Source organism: Solanum tuberosum, unplaced genomic scaffold (assembly GCF_000226075.1).
Source record: "Solanum tuberosum cultivar DM 1-3 516 R44 unplaced genomic scaffold, SolTub_3.0 scf00283, whole genome shotgun sequence".
NCBI lineage: Eukaryota > Viridiplantae > Streptophyta > Magnoliopsida > Solanales > Solanaceae > Solanum > Solanum tuberosum.
In genome coordinates, this window is record NW_006239207.1 from 204,283 (window position 1) to 221,094 (window position 16,812).

General features: G+C 29.9%; 2 protein-coding genes across 2 annotated transcripts; one reads left to right on the plus strand and one right to left on the minus strand.

The window, feature by feature from the left end:
* Nucleotides 1-210: 210 nt before the first annotated feature.
* On the plus strand, nucleotides 211-2,898 carry LOC102601649 (pathogen-related protein). Its single transcript, XM_006358874.2, has 4 exons — nucleotides 211-490; nucleotides 743-875; nucleotides 1,724-2,022; nucleotides 2,667-2,898. Exons 1-4 carry the CDS (start codon nucleotides 332-334, stop codon nucleotides 2,778-2,780), a joined length of 705 nt encoding a protein of 234 aa, XP_006358936.1. The 5' UTR covers nucleotides 211-331; the 3' UTR covers nucleotides 2,781-2,898.
* A 9,073-nt stretch (nucleotides 2,899-11,971) lies between these two features.
* LOC102601983 (multiprotein-bridging factor 1b-like) lies at nucleotides 11,972-14,689 on the minus strand. The gene is made up of 4 exons (XM_006358875.2): nucleotides 14,467-14,689; nucleotides 12,938-13,021; nucleotides 12,536-12,618; nucleotides 11,972-12,391 (listed from the first exon to the last, which is right to left on the minus strand). Exons 1-4 carry the CDS (start codon nucleotides 14,597-14,599, stop codon nucleotides 12,272-12,274), a joined length of 420 nt encoding a protein of 139 aa, XP_006358937.1. The 5' UTR covers nucleotides 14,600-14,689; the 3' UTR covers nucleotides 11,972-12,271.
* Between the last annotated feature and the right edge of the window lie 2,123 nt (nucleotides 14,690-16,812).

The following is a 16,812-nucleotide window of genomic DNA, read 5'->3' on the forward strand; positions in this document are numbered from 1 at the left end:
TTAAAATCTGTTTGAAAATTTATTATCAACGCTCAAGAACTTCTCATTCAATTATTTGTCATATATTTCCTCCCCCTATTTACTGGTATGGTGCTCCATCCGTCCATCTTATTTTTTCGTGTTTGATTTGACACATTTAACAGGAAAAATAATAATTTTACTATATCACATCTATTAATTATAAGTCTATCTAATATTTTTCAAGTTTCAAACCTGAACTAAAAACTTCATTAATGCTTTCATCTATAAAAAGGCATTGCCACACAAAGTGGAATTCACAAAATCATAAACTTTTAGAGAGAAAAGTATTAAAACTTGAAGTAGTTGAAATATGGCTGGTGAGAAGGAAACAATTAAAGTTGTAAGTGATAAGTATAGGCTATTCTTGCATGAAGATCAAGCTGCTGCTGCAGGAACCATCCAGTGGAGACATGGTGATCCTCCAAGCTATGAAAGTGTTAATAAGCTCTTTGAACAAGGAAGGACCAAGGTTTATATATGTATTCTTTTCGTGATACTTTTTAGATTTCGAAAGTCAAATAAATATTTAGATGTCTTATTATTATTTTGAATTGTTAAGTATTGTGATTTATAGTCCATTCAGACTATTTTACATCTTGTGTCAAATAATCCTTTACCTCTTAAAATTCAAACAATACTACATAATTAAAGTAGTACTAATACTTATCATCTTTCTTGTAAATACAATATGTTTTGTTTGGTTTTATGATTATGAAATCAGGTTTGGCCAGAAGGATCTCTTGAAGAAACAGTACAAAATGCTATAAAATCATGGGAAATGGAACTTTCACACAAGACTCGCATAAAAGACTTTAGGACAATTAATCCTGAAAAATTCAAGCTCTTTGTAAATGGTAAGATCGATGTACAAAATATTTCAGCAAGAAAATAAAAATATTTATAAAATATTTCATTAAGAGAATATTTTTTTCTTTTGTTGTACCTACTTATTTGCTCTTGATAAAATTCAACGATCCAAAACTCATATATATCTTAAAAACCATTAAGATATTCATTTAATGATCACTTCGATAGTGATTGATAGTACTTGAAGACAATACTACTTTGCATGTTTCTATTTTGTTGACAATTACTTCTTTTGGTTAAGTTTAGTAGTCGTAGTTATTAAAAATAACTGATTTTAAATAGTTGATATTTCAAATAATTAAGATATAAATAATTATTTCTTCATTAAAGCATATGATAAAAAAAAAAATTCTAAATGAAATGTCTTCACATCACCATATATATATTTAATCATATTGCAGATACCCTCTTTCATACTTTTAGGATATTGATACCCCAACCGTTCAAAAACTAGAGCATATATGCCCTTCACTCTAACAGAAGACTAAATATAGACATGTGGCGCAATCTTATCCGTCGATCCGATATTTAATAAATATTGGGTCGGTGGATAAGATTATGACACGTGTATGTCCGTTAGTATAAAGGGCATATATGCTCTAGTTTTTGAACGACAGGGGCACCAATGTCCCAAAAGTATGACGGATGGTATTTGCATACCATTTACGATAGTTCGGGGTATATTTGTCATTTTCCCCTATATATATAATCATTCTTAAAATAATATAGTATTTGGTTTACATATTAAACACACAAATAAATTTTTAATTTTTTTACAAAAATATTTTTCTTTCTTAGTTTATATCGATTTCACTTTATTTTGGTAACGAGACAGGAAGAGATGGATTGTCAGCCGAAGAGACATTAAAAGTGGGAAGCTACAATGCGCTATTGAAGAGTTCAATGCCAGATGAATTCAAATATTACAAAGCAGATAAAGAGACCTTTGAATCATCTCACAATGCTTTTAGATCAGCTTTTCCAAGAGGATTTGCTTGGGAAGTGATCAATGTATATACAGGGCCACCAGTTGTTACATACAAATTTAGGCATTGGGGTTTCTTTGAAGGTCCATTTAAAGGACATGCCCCTACTGGCCAGATGGTCCAATTCTATGGCCTTGGTATATTGAAGGTCTCTCTCTCTATCCCTCTTATATATTTATCATAAATAGTATACAGATACTCTTCGTTATACTTTTGGAACATTAGTGTCCATGCCGTCCAAAAACTAGAGCATATATGTCCTTCACTCTAACGAAAGACTAATTAGGGACACGTGGCACAATCTTATCCTTCGATTTGATATTTAATAATGAAAGACTAAATAGGGACACGTGGCACAATCTTATCCTTCGATTTGATATTTAATAATGAAAGACTAAATAGGGACACGTGGCACAATCTTATCCTTCGATTTGATATTTAATAATGAAAGACTAAATAGGGACACGTGGCACAATCTTATCCTTCGATTTGATATTTAATAATGAAAGACTAAATAGGGACACGTGGCACAATCTTATCCTTCGATTTGATATTTAATAACGGAAGATTAAATAGGGACCTGTGAATTTTTCATGTACTAGATGTCTGTCTCTATTGAGATGTGTATGCCATCAACAAACTTTTACTTACAAACCGAAAATATCAAAAAATTCAAACCAAACCAAACTGACGATTATTTTTTTATTTGGTTTAAAAAATTTAAAAACCGACAAAATTGATCTTGAACATTTGACTTATGAATCAAACTAAGTTGTTTCTAAATGTTGACAGGTTGATGAATCACTAAGAGCAGAGGATGTAGAGGTATACTATGATCCAACAGAACTTTTTGGTGAACTACTCAAAGGACCAACAATTTCTGAATCTAATGTTGAGCACCACTAGGCATTGTTGCTCATACAACTACAAATAATTATTATGTCAAACTTTGGTATTGTTCAAATAATCATGTTTTAATAATTTTATGAAGCTTTCTCGGTTTGGATTGCACAACATTACAATATAATGTTAAATAGGCATAACAGTTTGTTTGGATTGACTTATTTGAACCGTTTAAAGTTAAAATAATTTTTAATATTTGGGTAAATTAAAAGGTGTTTAAAAAGACGTACCATGATGGTAGATAGAAAAGAGTGAATTCAGTTTTGAAGATCTTGTGCTTAAGTTGAACTCTAGGCTCCGGTTCTTTCTGGCCAAATTCATATTCAAATGGTACGGACCGTTCAAGGTAGTACTTGGTGAGCCTTCCTCATTTAGGGACTCCATTAATTTCGATCACTAGACTTTCCTTCATGTTGTCTTTGGTTTTGAGGTAGCTGGGTGTCATGTCCCGACAGACTGATGTTTTCAATTGAACTAGCAAAGGCTTATTTCAGACAGTAGAAATATAGTTTCGTGAATTTTCTAAACTCTATTATTCAGTTATGTATTTCATTTACCGCTTAGTTTCTTTATGTTATGCTTTGATATTTATGCCAAGGATTAGCTTGAAATAACTCGTGGTTTCAAATACTATATCTCGACTGGAATATAGACTCGAATTGTAACAAACTCTGTCCATATATACCACAACTAATTATGTCTAATTCAATTCATCTCTTCATGTTGTACTAATAATGGTCCAATTTTACTATATGTATGCAACTCTTTATGTTTTTTTTTTTTAAAAAAAAAAAAACTTTGTTATGAATCTAGCTCCAAAGTTGGGCTTAGAATCAGCTCAAGAAGATTTTGGGCCTGCATACTAAAAGCCCCTTTACTTCTACTTTCACACTTCACTTTGTATTTTCAATTATTATTTTTTTAGATGTTTCTTATCGGTTCATTTGACTAGACATCTCCAATTCATAACAATCATATTTACACTAAAAAAATATTAACATTATTTTAGCGTAGATCGCCTTCACTATGTCAAATTTTATACTAAAAAAAGTGTTTTTATATATTTTTTAATATTATATTATTAATATTTTTAAATTTATATTCTCAAAAGTATATAATACAAATAATAATAAAATTTAGTCTGATAGTGTGATACCGTTCACACACTAAAATAGTATTGGGTTAAAGTTCAAAAATATTAGTAAATTTTACATCAAAATAAAATTTGATATAAGTAGTGTTGAATTGGAGATGACTTATGCGTCTTTCACAGAACTACACTGTTTATGGCTTAAGGTTTTAAAGAGGTTATTTGGTTGGAAATAAGTTATTTCAAATTAATTATTTTTGAATAAATTATTTCACTAATATATAAAATAAGATATAAATAATAAAATAAATAATTTTATAACTGTCCAATGTCTTTAACCAAATATAAAATATATAAAATAATTTTATGTTTTATCCATAAGATTATTATGTACTTTATACGTCACACTAACAATATGATGAAAAATCATATGGTATTTGGTCAAAACATGAGGAGGTAATTGCGATTTAAATAATAATTCATGTTTGTGGCTTTTAGTAGCCCACGATTCACTTATATTTTCCACATGTATTGCCATAACAAAATCACATATAGCTTTTCGAATTTAGAACTTTTGATAAATAAATTTAAAAAAATAAAAATATATTACATAAAATTTGTCTTGAAACTATAAAGGTGAATTTAAATATCTAAACCACTAAATTAAGGTGAATTTGGAGGAAGATACGTGAATTGCTTATCTTTTTAAGCAGAAAATCATCAAAGCTATTATTAAGAAATGTGGTGCAGTTATAGAATTGTTCTTTTTTGAATTTAAATTTCGAGTATAAAAAAATTCTTAATAAATTTTTCTTTCTTTCAATTGAAATTCTACTTTTCAAATACAAATATCGAATATTAAATAAAAAGTCGGATGATAATTTTTTTTTAAAAGGCCGTAAAAGCCAAAAGAAAATATTGCAACAGTGCTCTTTCATCAATAGCGGCTTCCAATCAAGAAAGACGCACTTTTTTATGCCAAAAAAAATAAATACTGTTTCACAGAATATGTCAGATAATAAATTGGGTATTTGTTAATGTAGTAAACAAATAGTACTAATAAGATGAGAAGATTGAATTGTGTACTTTATAACACAACAATAATTTGTTTTCTTTTTTATGTTAAAAAACTAAGTAAAAATAAAAATTAATTTTTAAAATATCAGACATTATTTGTTGATTTCAAATGTAAATTTGGACATTATCAAGGTATAAGAGTTTTCATCCTTTTAAATTTTAATTATTTCTTTTTCAATATAAATTTGTGATTTTTTGTTGATTTTTGTGATATTTTACGTGAAGCTAATTCAAGTCTATTTGTGATGCATATTCAGTACGTATGATGTATCGATACTATTTTACCTACACCTTTATTGGTGTAGATTTGTTTCAGGTTATTTAAAGTGCGAGATAACAGTTACTCAACATTAACATCTACCTTTTTCGTTCTCAAGTAAAAGCTATGTCGATATTGTATTATGTATTTTTTATTTGTACTCTATTAAAACTCTTGTACATATCTACACTAAGTCCTTAAAAGTCGAGAAAAATTTATACAGATAAAAAATTAGAATGAACTATAAGAATTCACCTATCTAGTAAGATTGAGATAAATGTTCGCATGATCCCGTAAAGTAACTCGTAACATATACAATCTTACTAAAAAAACAATAACGAACTTTAATATTTTTAATTTGGATAGGATAATGGATACCCCTTTGTGGCTTTGTTATTTGTTACTTCCTCCATAGGGAAAACCTATTAGAGTCCACTTGTCATGTATGAAGTCCACTTGTCAAGCACAAGAAATTTGTCATAGTGCAGTACTCCGTTTGTGCCGAAATAAAGAAGAGTACAATCGTTACAATTCTGGTTGAACGATAAGTATTTTTTTATTTTTGACTAAGATTAAAAAGTTTTTGATTTGAATTTTTTTGAGTATGAAATTGTCGTTGTTGGAAAGAGTTTTACCTTCTAATATGAGATTTTTTAATTCAAATTTGAATTAATCAAACTCGATATAAATATAAAAAATTAAGTACGTTCTTTTCTTGGAAATTGGTGTGGCTGTCTGTTACTGGAACCGCAAAGCCTATCCACTAATATTATTTTATTGATATGCAGATTTAATTTAAAATGAGCTGCGCATATATTAAGTATTATATTAGGCCTAAGTACTATATAAGTAATGTCATGTTTAATAGTTTAATAAGATTTAAGCTATTCATAAATAAAATTAAGATGAAATAATTAACTTGGAAAACTCTTGTACTTTGTTTTATTTGTCTATTTGACCCTCTTACTCATTATTATATTGACTAAATTTATAAATTTATTATAACATAATATATTAAATCCCTCTGATCATTAACTAAGAATATACGTTGCAGTATGTTGCTAATCGAACTAAATATTTCATATACTCATATCGAAAGAAGATAGTACAATTTATGATTTAAAAAAATCATTAAAGGGATCCTGATTATTACTAAATCCTCACATTTTCATAGTATATTTTTTTCGAAAAAGTTAGGTCACTTCCACTTTTTCATGTAAATAAAGACATTTTATCATACGTTATAAATCTTTCAAGTTCCAAACAATATCTGCAAGGCGCCACTTCTCAAGAATAATGCACATAATACGCTAGCAAGAAATAAATTTAAAAAAAAAACTTAAAATAGTCACTTTATCGTTTAAAATTTAGATATAAAGTTATTTTTATTTTTTCAAATAAAATACTAGCTAGTTTCTCTTTATATTTATAATATTTATAATAATATATTGATATAGTTTTGATTCGCTCTTAGTTTTCTTTTTCGGAATCGAGAGATTTATTGCATCATAATTTTATGGGTACTGTATAACATTTATTTTCTTGAAATGTTCGTTATCGATGATAAATGATATAATTTTAAAAAATTTAAAAATAGATTCTTAATTTAGCTGTAATAACGTGGACAGGAGCACTCTTCTTCTTCTCATCTTCTCTTTCATGAAGACTAAACATAAATTATGAACAAAATTAACGTTAAAAAAATAAACAAACTATTAACGTTCAATAGTTTAGATTATTCACAACAAATGCTGGAGTTTTTGTTATTTGCTCTTTGGAATCCGTAGCTGGGGAAATGGGAATCAATCAACGAGCAATATATAGTTGCTCCAATATATATAAGAATAATTATGAAATAACTTATTTCTAAATAAAAACACCTAAAATGATAAATATACCACTTTTACATTATTATAAACAAATAATTTATTCTTAACAAGTTTATAATGCATATAGTATTATTTTTAGTATAACGAATCAAACATTTACTAAGAAATAATATCAGAATAACTAATTTCAAAACAATTAGTCTCAACATTAGCAAATTAATATTGGATATTAATTGCCCAAGTTTCTTACCATAAATATGTTTTTCTTTTAGAAAAATGTTTAGGATTAGCTAGTCCTTTTCTTATAGGAAAATGTTTAGGACTAATTTATAAATAGAGGTTTGTTATTGCTAACTTAATCAACATTCATAATGTAGGGATTTTGAGAGTTTTGGTTAGGGGACAGAATTTGTGGGACACAAATAATACGTTATCACTTGTGTGAACCTCCTAATATTCCGAGTGAATTGGTTGAAGTTAATTCTCTCTATATTTTGTACTATCGTATTTATATATATTGTGGATTGTTCATCTTCTTTGTTAATGTAGATCGGATGGCTGAACCATGTCAAATCTTTATATCTTATGGTATATTTTTTATTTATTTTCTTACTCATAATCTATCAAAGTTTGTTTTGCTAGCTTCCATCTAACACCTAATTATTTACGATCCTAACAATTAATACAATTTATCTTCAAACAAAACGACCCAAAAGTTACACTATGACTTCACACTTAAGTAGTTTATTGTTGGTTTGACAAGTATTGCCAAGCATGCATACAATACTTATCTTAAACGCCACATGTCGTGATTACCTGTAAAATCTTTCGAAAAAATGCATGCAAAGTTAAACCGACTCTGCCAAATATTTACATATTATGGTAAAACTTATGTTCGTTATAATGATATTTCAATCATGGCGTGACGATTTGATTTTCTTCAAAATCATCGCACCACTTTTATACTTGGAAAAGGCTCAAATATGCCATTAAATTTTCAGAAAAGGCTCAAATATGGCATTAAACTTTCAGAAAAGGCTCATTTATGTCATTTGCTAAAAGTTTGATTCATCTATGTCATTATCGTTTAAGAAAAGGCTCATTCATGCCATATTACCATGCTAGTGTGCAGCTGTGTCATATGGCCCCTTTGATTGATAAGTTATTTGTGTTCTTTGCAGTTTGTCAACTATTGAAAAACCTATTGACAAATAATTAGCTTTAAAGGCACATATATGCTTGGAAAAAATGGTTGACAAAGTACCAAAACAACAAAATTACATTGAGAATTACTTTGAGTGGTTTTTTTTTTAAGGTAACCTACTGACTCATTTAGTGAAAAACTATTTAAGCCACAAACATGTTCATAAAACAGATAATGAAAACTTTAACACATTTTGCAAAATTACTGTTAAAAAATAATGGCATAAATGAGACTTTTCTTAAACGGTAATGGCATAGATGAGCCAAACTTTTAACGAATGACATAAATGAGCCTTTTCTAAAAATTCAATAACATATTTGAGCCTTTTCCCTTTATACTTTAATATAATTTATCCCCTTATTTATAATGTTACAAACAATAGTTATAAATACGTTATTAACCATAAAAATTATAAGATAAAAATCACGAATTGGTATGGAAGATCATGGAAAGACTATGAAAATGTGAGAGTAAATTAAACAATAATACTATACTACCATTATTAAAAGTTCAAAATTAAACTACAATCTAAAATTAAAAAAAAATTAAATTAATCAGACTTAACACAGATAAAATCTAAAGCTATCCCTTGACACGTTGATTATCGTGATTGATTCCCCAGGTACGAATCCCAAAAAGCAAGTGGGTTGCTGCAATCAAAAACTGGAGGGCTTGTTGTGGTGTTAAGAGGTGCACCAATTTGTGGATGGTGGTGACCCTCACTTCATCTGCTCTCTCCAATATCTCTACAAGCCTTTCCATCTTCTTCTCTATCTTTTCAATTATTTCATTTGCACCATCCTACCAACTCAAAAATATATATTAGTTGAAAAACAAAAATATATTTTCCTAATTCAAAATAATTACTTGTCCACTTTTCTTTTTTTAGTTATTCTTGATTACTTATCCATTTTGACAAATTATATTCTCAATTAATTACTTTAAAAAATGTAAAACTTCTTCAAAATTTTAAGTTTTAAATTCATCCAATTCATTATTAATAGTGGTAAAATGATAACCTCACTGTGTCAATCATTGTTTTATGAATAAGTATGTCAATTCAAAAGTGGACAAGTAATTATGGACAGAGGAAGTATTATAAAAGATAATTATTGTTACTCTACTTCAAATAAGATGAATTATTTTTCGAATCAAGAGTTTAAAGAAGGGAAAATTGTATGAAATAATAAACTATTAATTCAAATTAAATGTTATAGTTATAGTTTATTTTATTTGTAATTCGCAACAATCCTATTTTTTTGTCATCTAATTCGGTATACAATTAGTCATTTTCGGTATACAATTATCCATTCGGTATACAAATGTATAAAATGCGTTTTTGTTTGTATAAAACGAGAGAAAAATGTATATACAAATACAAATACATATAGTTTCGTATGATACACTTATAATTATACAAATACAGATCTTATTATACAAATTATAATGTATAAATGAATTTATACAAAACTGAACAATTTGTATAAAATTGGATGTATCTAGCGAATTATACAAATCAAAAGCTCCATAGCAAACATAAAATTTGCTATGGAGCACAATTATGCAAACTATAGTTATAACATACAAATATGATTTTTATGTTTGCTATAGGTGAAAGTTGTTCTTTAAAGAAAAAGAGATTTAAATAAAGCTAAAAATAAATAAGTTGAAGTGTTTACCTGCCAATCAGAGAGTTCTTCGGTGATTGTATTTTCTTGTCGAATAGTTTCACATTGAAGTTCACTAAATCGAGTGAGCTGATTTGGAGATAAGTCCGCAAGATCATCATTACGAAATCCATTGAGAATATTAGTTATGTGAGATTCTAAATGAATTCCGCATTCAGTATATATAATATGAAAAGCAGTAGTAGGTCTCCAACCAGCAATCCAATACAAAGATCTCTCAAGAGAATTAGACCATGGTGCACTAAAAATATAAAGTACATCATTTTTGGCTGCTAATGACTTAACTCGATAATATTCATTAATATGTGAAGTAACTTTTTGGATTAATAATTTTGTGTTTTGTTCATCTTGATTTGTAGTACAAGATTTTGGTACTTTGGTCATTTGTTGTACTAGTTCACGAAGATGTTCATGCCATTCTTCATGGAATTTTTGAAAACTTGTCATTTTAACCTTTTTGTTTGGATAAGATTTAATTTTTGAGTGGGTTGATTTATAGGCCTTGAGAAGTGGAGATTGTACACATTTTTTTTTTTTTTTTGGAACTAGGAAGATTTATAACGTCTGATAAAATTAAATGTATTTTCATGACGAAAGAAGTGACCTAACGTTTTCATGAAAATATCTTGTCAATTTACTTTTTTTTTCTTTTGTCATCTTCCTCTCATCGTTGCTCAACTTCACCCCTTCCCCCTCATTTTTACTTTTACTCATCGCAATTTAACTTGGCATATTCATTAAAAAAATAATTAATAATATAAGTATTTTATCAAACTATTCCCTATTAAATAAAATAATTTAAAAAATAAGTATTTAATGTCACTATAACAAAAATAACTTTTACCGGTAATAAATATAAACATTAATAAAGGATGCTAAAGTCTTTATTGTCTTAATTAAGTGTTTAAAATCAATGTGACTAAAGGTTTTACGGACATATACAAAGATGGTTAATTGTCGTTAATTAATTGCCGCTAATGGTCATTTTTTATGTTGGTGTTGAGGGTAAAACATGGAAAAAAAATATTGTTTTTTTCTTGATATGTCAAAAGTGACAAGTAAAAATCAAAATTTATTTTAAGAGTAAGTGACAAGTAAAAATGAACGGAAGGAATATTTATTAAATGATATTTTAGTCTATCTCTTTTAAGTCTTATCTATTTATATAGTTTATAGGGCTGATAGAAGCCTTTTTTCTTCTTAAAACCACCGCTTGAACAACAGGATATGGTTATTATTACGTACTCCATTTTAAGTTTTAAAATTATGATTCAATTTTAAATTTTAACTTTGTCTCTCCTTAATAGTGAGTTTTGAGCTTTTTGTTAGGATCCAAATAATAAGACATAGTTGAATCTCATTAAAATTTTATGTTATTTTTTTAAATTTGTGATTATTGTTAAATAATCAACGATATTTCCGTAACACTTTTCAATGTGACTTAATGGTGAAAAAATTGCTTTGTATTTAAGTAGATGAACTCATCATACGACAGCCAAAAGATAATATCAAAGGAAAATACCAATAAACAAATCGGCAGTTCCTACACAAAATATATCCATAATAAATAATGGACTGCAAAGCTATTCACGGTTAAAGCAGAATGTAACGTAGAGGCGAAACTAAGATTTTACAATATTAGGATTTTAATATACAAATACTATTTAAATAAAATCTATTGAATTTGACTTGAATTAATATGCGGACTACTAGTTCCATTTTTAAGAAAATTATTATTTTTCATTTAGTAGAAGAATTAATAAAAAAAAACTATATAGCCAAGAGAAAAACGATTTATTAGCAATAATAATGAAGATCGATATCTTAAATAGCAACTTATTATTTGCACTAATGTCTTCATAAATCCTCCAATTCAATGTGTGATTTCTAGCACTTTTTAGTGGTCTAAAATGAATGAATGTTTCAAATTTTTAAAATGTATTAATTAAAAAAATTAATCAAAAGTTTAGCCTAGTCTTTAACGAGTATTTCAACTATAATCACATGCTAACATTCGCTATCTCTAATTTTAAGAAAAGTTTGGAAATACTTCATAAGGTAATATTGACAGAAAATTGTTGAATGGCGTCACAAAATGGAAGTATCCTCCATTTTTAAAAACAAGACATCCCTACAAAGAAATTAGGAATCACAATCCATAAACTAATACACATAGCAAGAGCAAGCACATCCATTTTCGACTCTCGGTTTAACCACGAAAGTAACATCCAGACACAAGAACCACCACCATACTGGTTCAAAAGAAAAAGGCTCATGTACATGACCACTTTTAGGACCCCAAAAGATAGTGAGGGCCAAAAGGTTCACTTTCCCCCATTCTTGCAGTTTATTTCTTTCCACGAAGTTTCGCACCAAGAGCTCTCTCCAGCTTAGAAATTATCTGTTGGTTTGGAATTGCCTTTCCAGATTCATACTCCTGAATGATCTGTGGTTTTTCGTTTATCAACTGCACAACAAAGGGATTGCCAGAATTATATGGATACAATGAATTAAGCCTTTCTCGTGAATCTATCTATATGTAGATGATTGCTTTATTTAAAAAAAGAAAAAGGGGGCAAGAGCAGGGAGAGCGCGAGAGAGAGAGAGATACTTGGGCAAGTTGAGACTGAGTAAGCTTCTTATCCTGTCGAGCTTGCATAATGGCTTTCTTCAGTTCAGTAGGTACCTTTTCATCTGAGAACAAAAACAAAAAGTAACACCCGACGTCATCACCAAAAGATAAAATGCCTGGGTTTTTTCCACTGGCAAACCAATTGGCATTTGCCTGAAGGAGAAACCTTTAAAAGGTGCCTGCTTGTCAAGTCAGGATGTAAGCATGACTTGGACTCACAGAGCAGAAAAGAGCTCTTCTTTTTTTTGATAATCGAGAAATTCCTAGAGCTAGTGGCGCATGGTTCAAATCGCAGTGGATAATAGATCAGAGCAAAGAAAAGCTCTCTAACCACAATGTATTATAGAAGTGTTTCTAGTTATTATATCAACTCAAACTTACGTGACAGATTCTCAGTATCTTCATCTAGCTTTCTCGTGTTCAAAGTTGTACTACTAGAGGCAGCCTTGTTTGACCCAGCAGTAGCTGCATCAGAAAATAGATTTCATGAGTGCAAAACATTCTTCTCATTTTTTCAACTAAAGGATCGATGTCAACCAAAAAAAATACCACACCAATAATGAAGTTTTGCACCATCTAGCAATTGGCAAAAACATAGAACATATAGAGAGATATCATTCTACATAAAAGTAGGTGCGTTCCAACATTAACGAGTCATTTCCTTCCCGACCCTGACTGCCCTCAACATGCAATGACAAAGCGACGTGCGTATCACTCAGGACCTAGCAGTTTCCACTTTCCACTTACCAATATCAAAATTCAGATTACTAGTCTCTCTTGGCAAACAAAGTAGAAAAGAAAAATGCACATAAAAGAAACTTGGAGCCTCCCTTTCCTAATGTTAAAATAGAGAAGAAAAAAGAAGGGAGAATTTGGCCCAATTGGTAGAAGACAATATACAATATGCTCCTTATATAGGATTTAAGGCTACTAACAGCGAATCTGGACCACACGAAGCAGATAAGTTATAAATAAGAAAATCTATCCACACATTGAAATTTCTATTTGTCACAAAACCAAAACCAGGAAGAGTAAGTTTTGCTATTAACCTAAATACAGAGAATGAATCTAGACAATATTAACTTCTTTAATTAAGTAAATATAAGTATGTTCTCTAACGGTTTAAGCTTTATGAGATATAAACTCACTTGCCCCAAATGTATAGTTTAGAGCTGAAAATCTGGAGTAACAGCCTTAGAACCTTGGTCCAAATCCCATTAGAGGCAACAGTCGTTTGTATCTTCGGAAAAGCAAAATAAAAACCGTACAGACACTCATTGCAGACCAATGTAGTATAATACTTACTATACATGACTGCCATAATTGAAACATAACCACGCCTCATACCTAACCAACCCCTTAAACTTTCTAGGATATTCCACTTAGACATTTGAACTAAGTCATGTTCCAATTAGACACTTCCGATTCAAATTTTCTTTTTTTGAGCGTGTTCTCCTTCGTCTATTAGATAGCTAAGCTAACGACATAAAATATGCCACTTCCTTGATTATACGCATCTATAAAACCACATACATTTTCTACTTGAGGTTGATGCATATCATTAAAAATGATATGTTTAACTATCTAATAGACGATTGAGAACACGAGCAAAAAAAAAAATTCAAATTTTTCTGAATCAAAAGTGTTTTACTAGGAGTTGAGTTATTCAATTGGAGCATGACTTAGCTATATGTAAACAGGAAACCATAGATAAAGAGGTGTACGTCGAAATTGGCCGTTAACCTGACCGGAAAAATAAAAATAAAAATGAAAATAAAAGCCCTAGTTCATACCAAGCAAAAACGAACGGGAATGAAAAAAGGAGCAGGATACAGTATAACTCATCGGAAAAAAGGTAGTTATAAAATCAATAAGGCTAAGATGAAAATAAGGAGCAGGATACAGTATACCTTTTCTGACGGTTTCGATTTCGGCACCGGCGCGACGAGCGGCGTTGACTGCTTTCTCATCTTTCCGTGCGGCGGCGGTCGGCGCTTTCTTACGAATCACCACCGGCTCCCAATCTTGTGATAATCCAGCCATCTTTTTTTCTTTGAAAAATTATCTCCTTATCACTGCTTTACTGATTTACAGATTGCAATATTCCCGTGAAGAGAAAGAAATAAGGCTAATTTAGATAAAATGACCAAAATAGTCCTTAGGGTTGACAAATATAGAGTTTAGATTAGTCCGTTCGGTTCGGTTTTGAAAATTATCAATTCTACTTATTAATTATCAATTTGTAGATATGTTAAATAATTATAGAATTAAAATATTGATTGAACTAGTTATTGATTATTATTGATTCAATTATCGAGTTAACCGTTAAGACTTTATAAGAAAATTTTAATAAGAATCACTTGTGTAATTGAAGAAGGTGTAAGGTTCTCTAGATAAATATTGATTCATTAGATTTGTTTCACGTTAGAGACAAGACTCTGTAGGGATTGTATCATGTCGATTTTCATAGTAAATTTCTTACGTATTCATCCTGAAAGCGAAAACTCGAGATGGTGGGAAAGGAGAATCAACAAGATAGAATGCTCCATCCCAACTAACAAGAGTAGTAGGAAGATTCCAGTTCTGAATCCTGACGGTGATCATTTCTGAATGAGTGTTTGAATTAGCTTATTTTAAGTGATTTTTTGCTTTTAAAAGTTTTTTCTTTAGTTTTAGATTGGCTTTTGACTTCTTTTTTTGTGTGTGTTTGGATAACACAAAATAGTTGGTGTTCCCAAGTAAAAAAGTCGAAACTAAGAAGAAAAGTGAGTCATATAAATTGAGACGGAAGAAATATTGAATTTTGAATCCTAGTAGGCAACATCTGAAAATAGAAATCTTCACATAGGAAATATGATCTCACTTGGGAATAATTAGCTTGTGATTTATTGGCAATAGTATCCTCGGCTGAGAGTTGAGGTAAAAGTTTGGTACCCAACCAAATAAAGTTCAAAATTACATCCTTGGAACTTTCAACATGTCTCAAGAAACCAACAATAATAAAGGTATTCAAGGTTTAAATTGTTTTTTGCATGCTCTGATCTTTACTATCCACTTTTTTTCCCGCGCACTTCAATTATTTCATCAAGTACCTTCTACGTCTCAGCTCCTAGAGTCACAGACACCAGTAAACACTGCCAACCAAGACTTGGATGAATAAGAAGAAATCACTTGGCTGTTTTTTATGATCCACCTGGACTTGATTTCTTTACAGGCGTCTCATTTGTCAAATAAGATTACGCTATTTTTCTGCAAAATAGGGTGAGGAAAGATTAAAAATAACTAATATCAACCAAGACATTCAGGGTACAAGCAGCAACTAATAATTCAAGATCTACCAAGCTGAAAAACAACAAATATAGTTTAACCACATGATATCTAGAGAAGAGATCGAAAATTTTGATTTGTCGGTTAAGTGAAGTTGCTTCAGAACTCAAAACGTGCTTACCAGCTTCACATATTATGTCGTTACAAAGTTGAGATACATACAGATAAAAACTGAGGTGTTGCTTAATTCTGATATGAGGTTGGTTTACTATTTACCAAAGCATAAACATGTATGCCATATTCAAAGAATCAAGTAACAAGCAAAAGGGTAAAGAGGTTTCGCAGTGCGATTACAAGGTATATAGTGAACTCTTACAAGAGTAAAGCGAGCGAAAGAGAATTAGAATCCTAACATCTAAAGTTCAAGCAGACAACATTGGTATATATGTCTAAATCGTTACATAATTGCCTTGTCATATTTAGAAGGAAGATAGTGTTGATCAAGGATATAAGGTCCAGAATCTCAAAAAGCTACATAAGGGCTCAAATTTGTCAAAAAGCATATATCAAGTTTGCTAGCTTGGTCTCAATGCTGACAAAACCAAATAGTGATTCTCCAAACAAAGTAATCAGAGACATAAAATGACTGCGCATGCATGAGAAAAAAACAAAATGAAACACATTGCAGAACCAGTTCCATATTGGACCCAGTGGCGGAGCCAGGATTTTCGTGGAGGGGGTTCAACATATAAAGAAGTAAATAAAAAAATGGAGCAAAACGAATCGGGGAAGAAAAAAATTATCCTTAATCTGTTAAATTTAATTTGCCTTGTCAAGCCGCGTTTAACTTTGTTTCCTACTTTTACCCTGCTTCATTGATTTTCTTTTTTAAAAAAGTGATTTTTTTTTCTTTTATTTTTTTATTGTTTTACTTTATTTTGAATTTTTAAATAAATTAAATTCGTGTTCATTCAATCATATGTTACTTT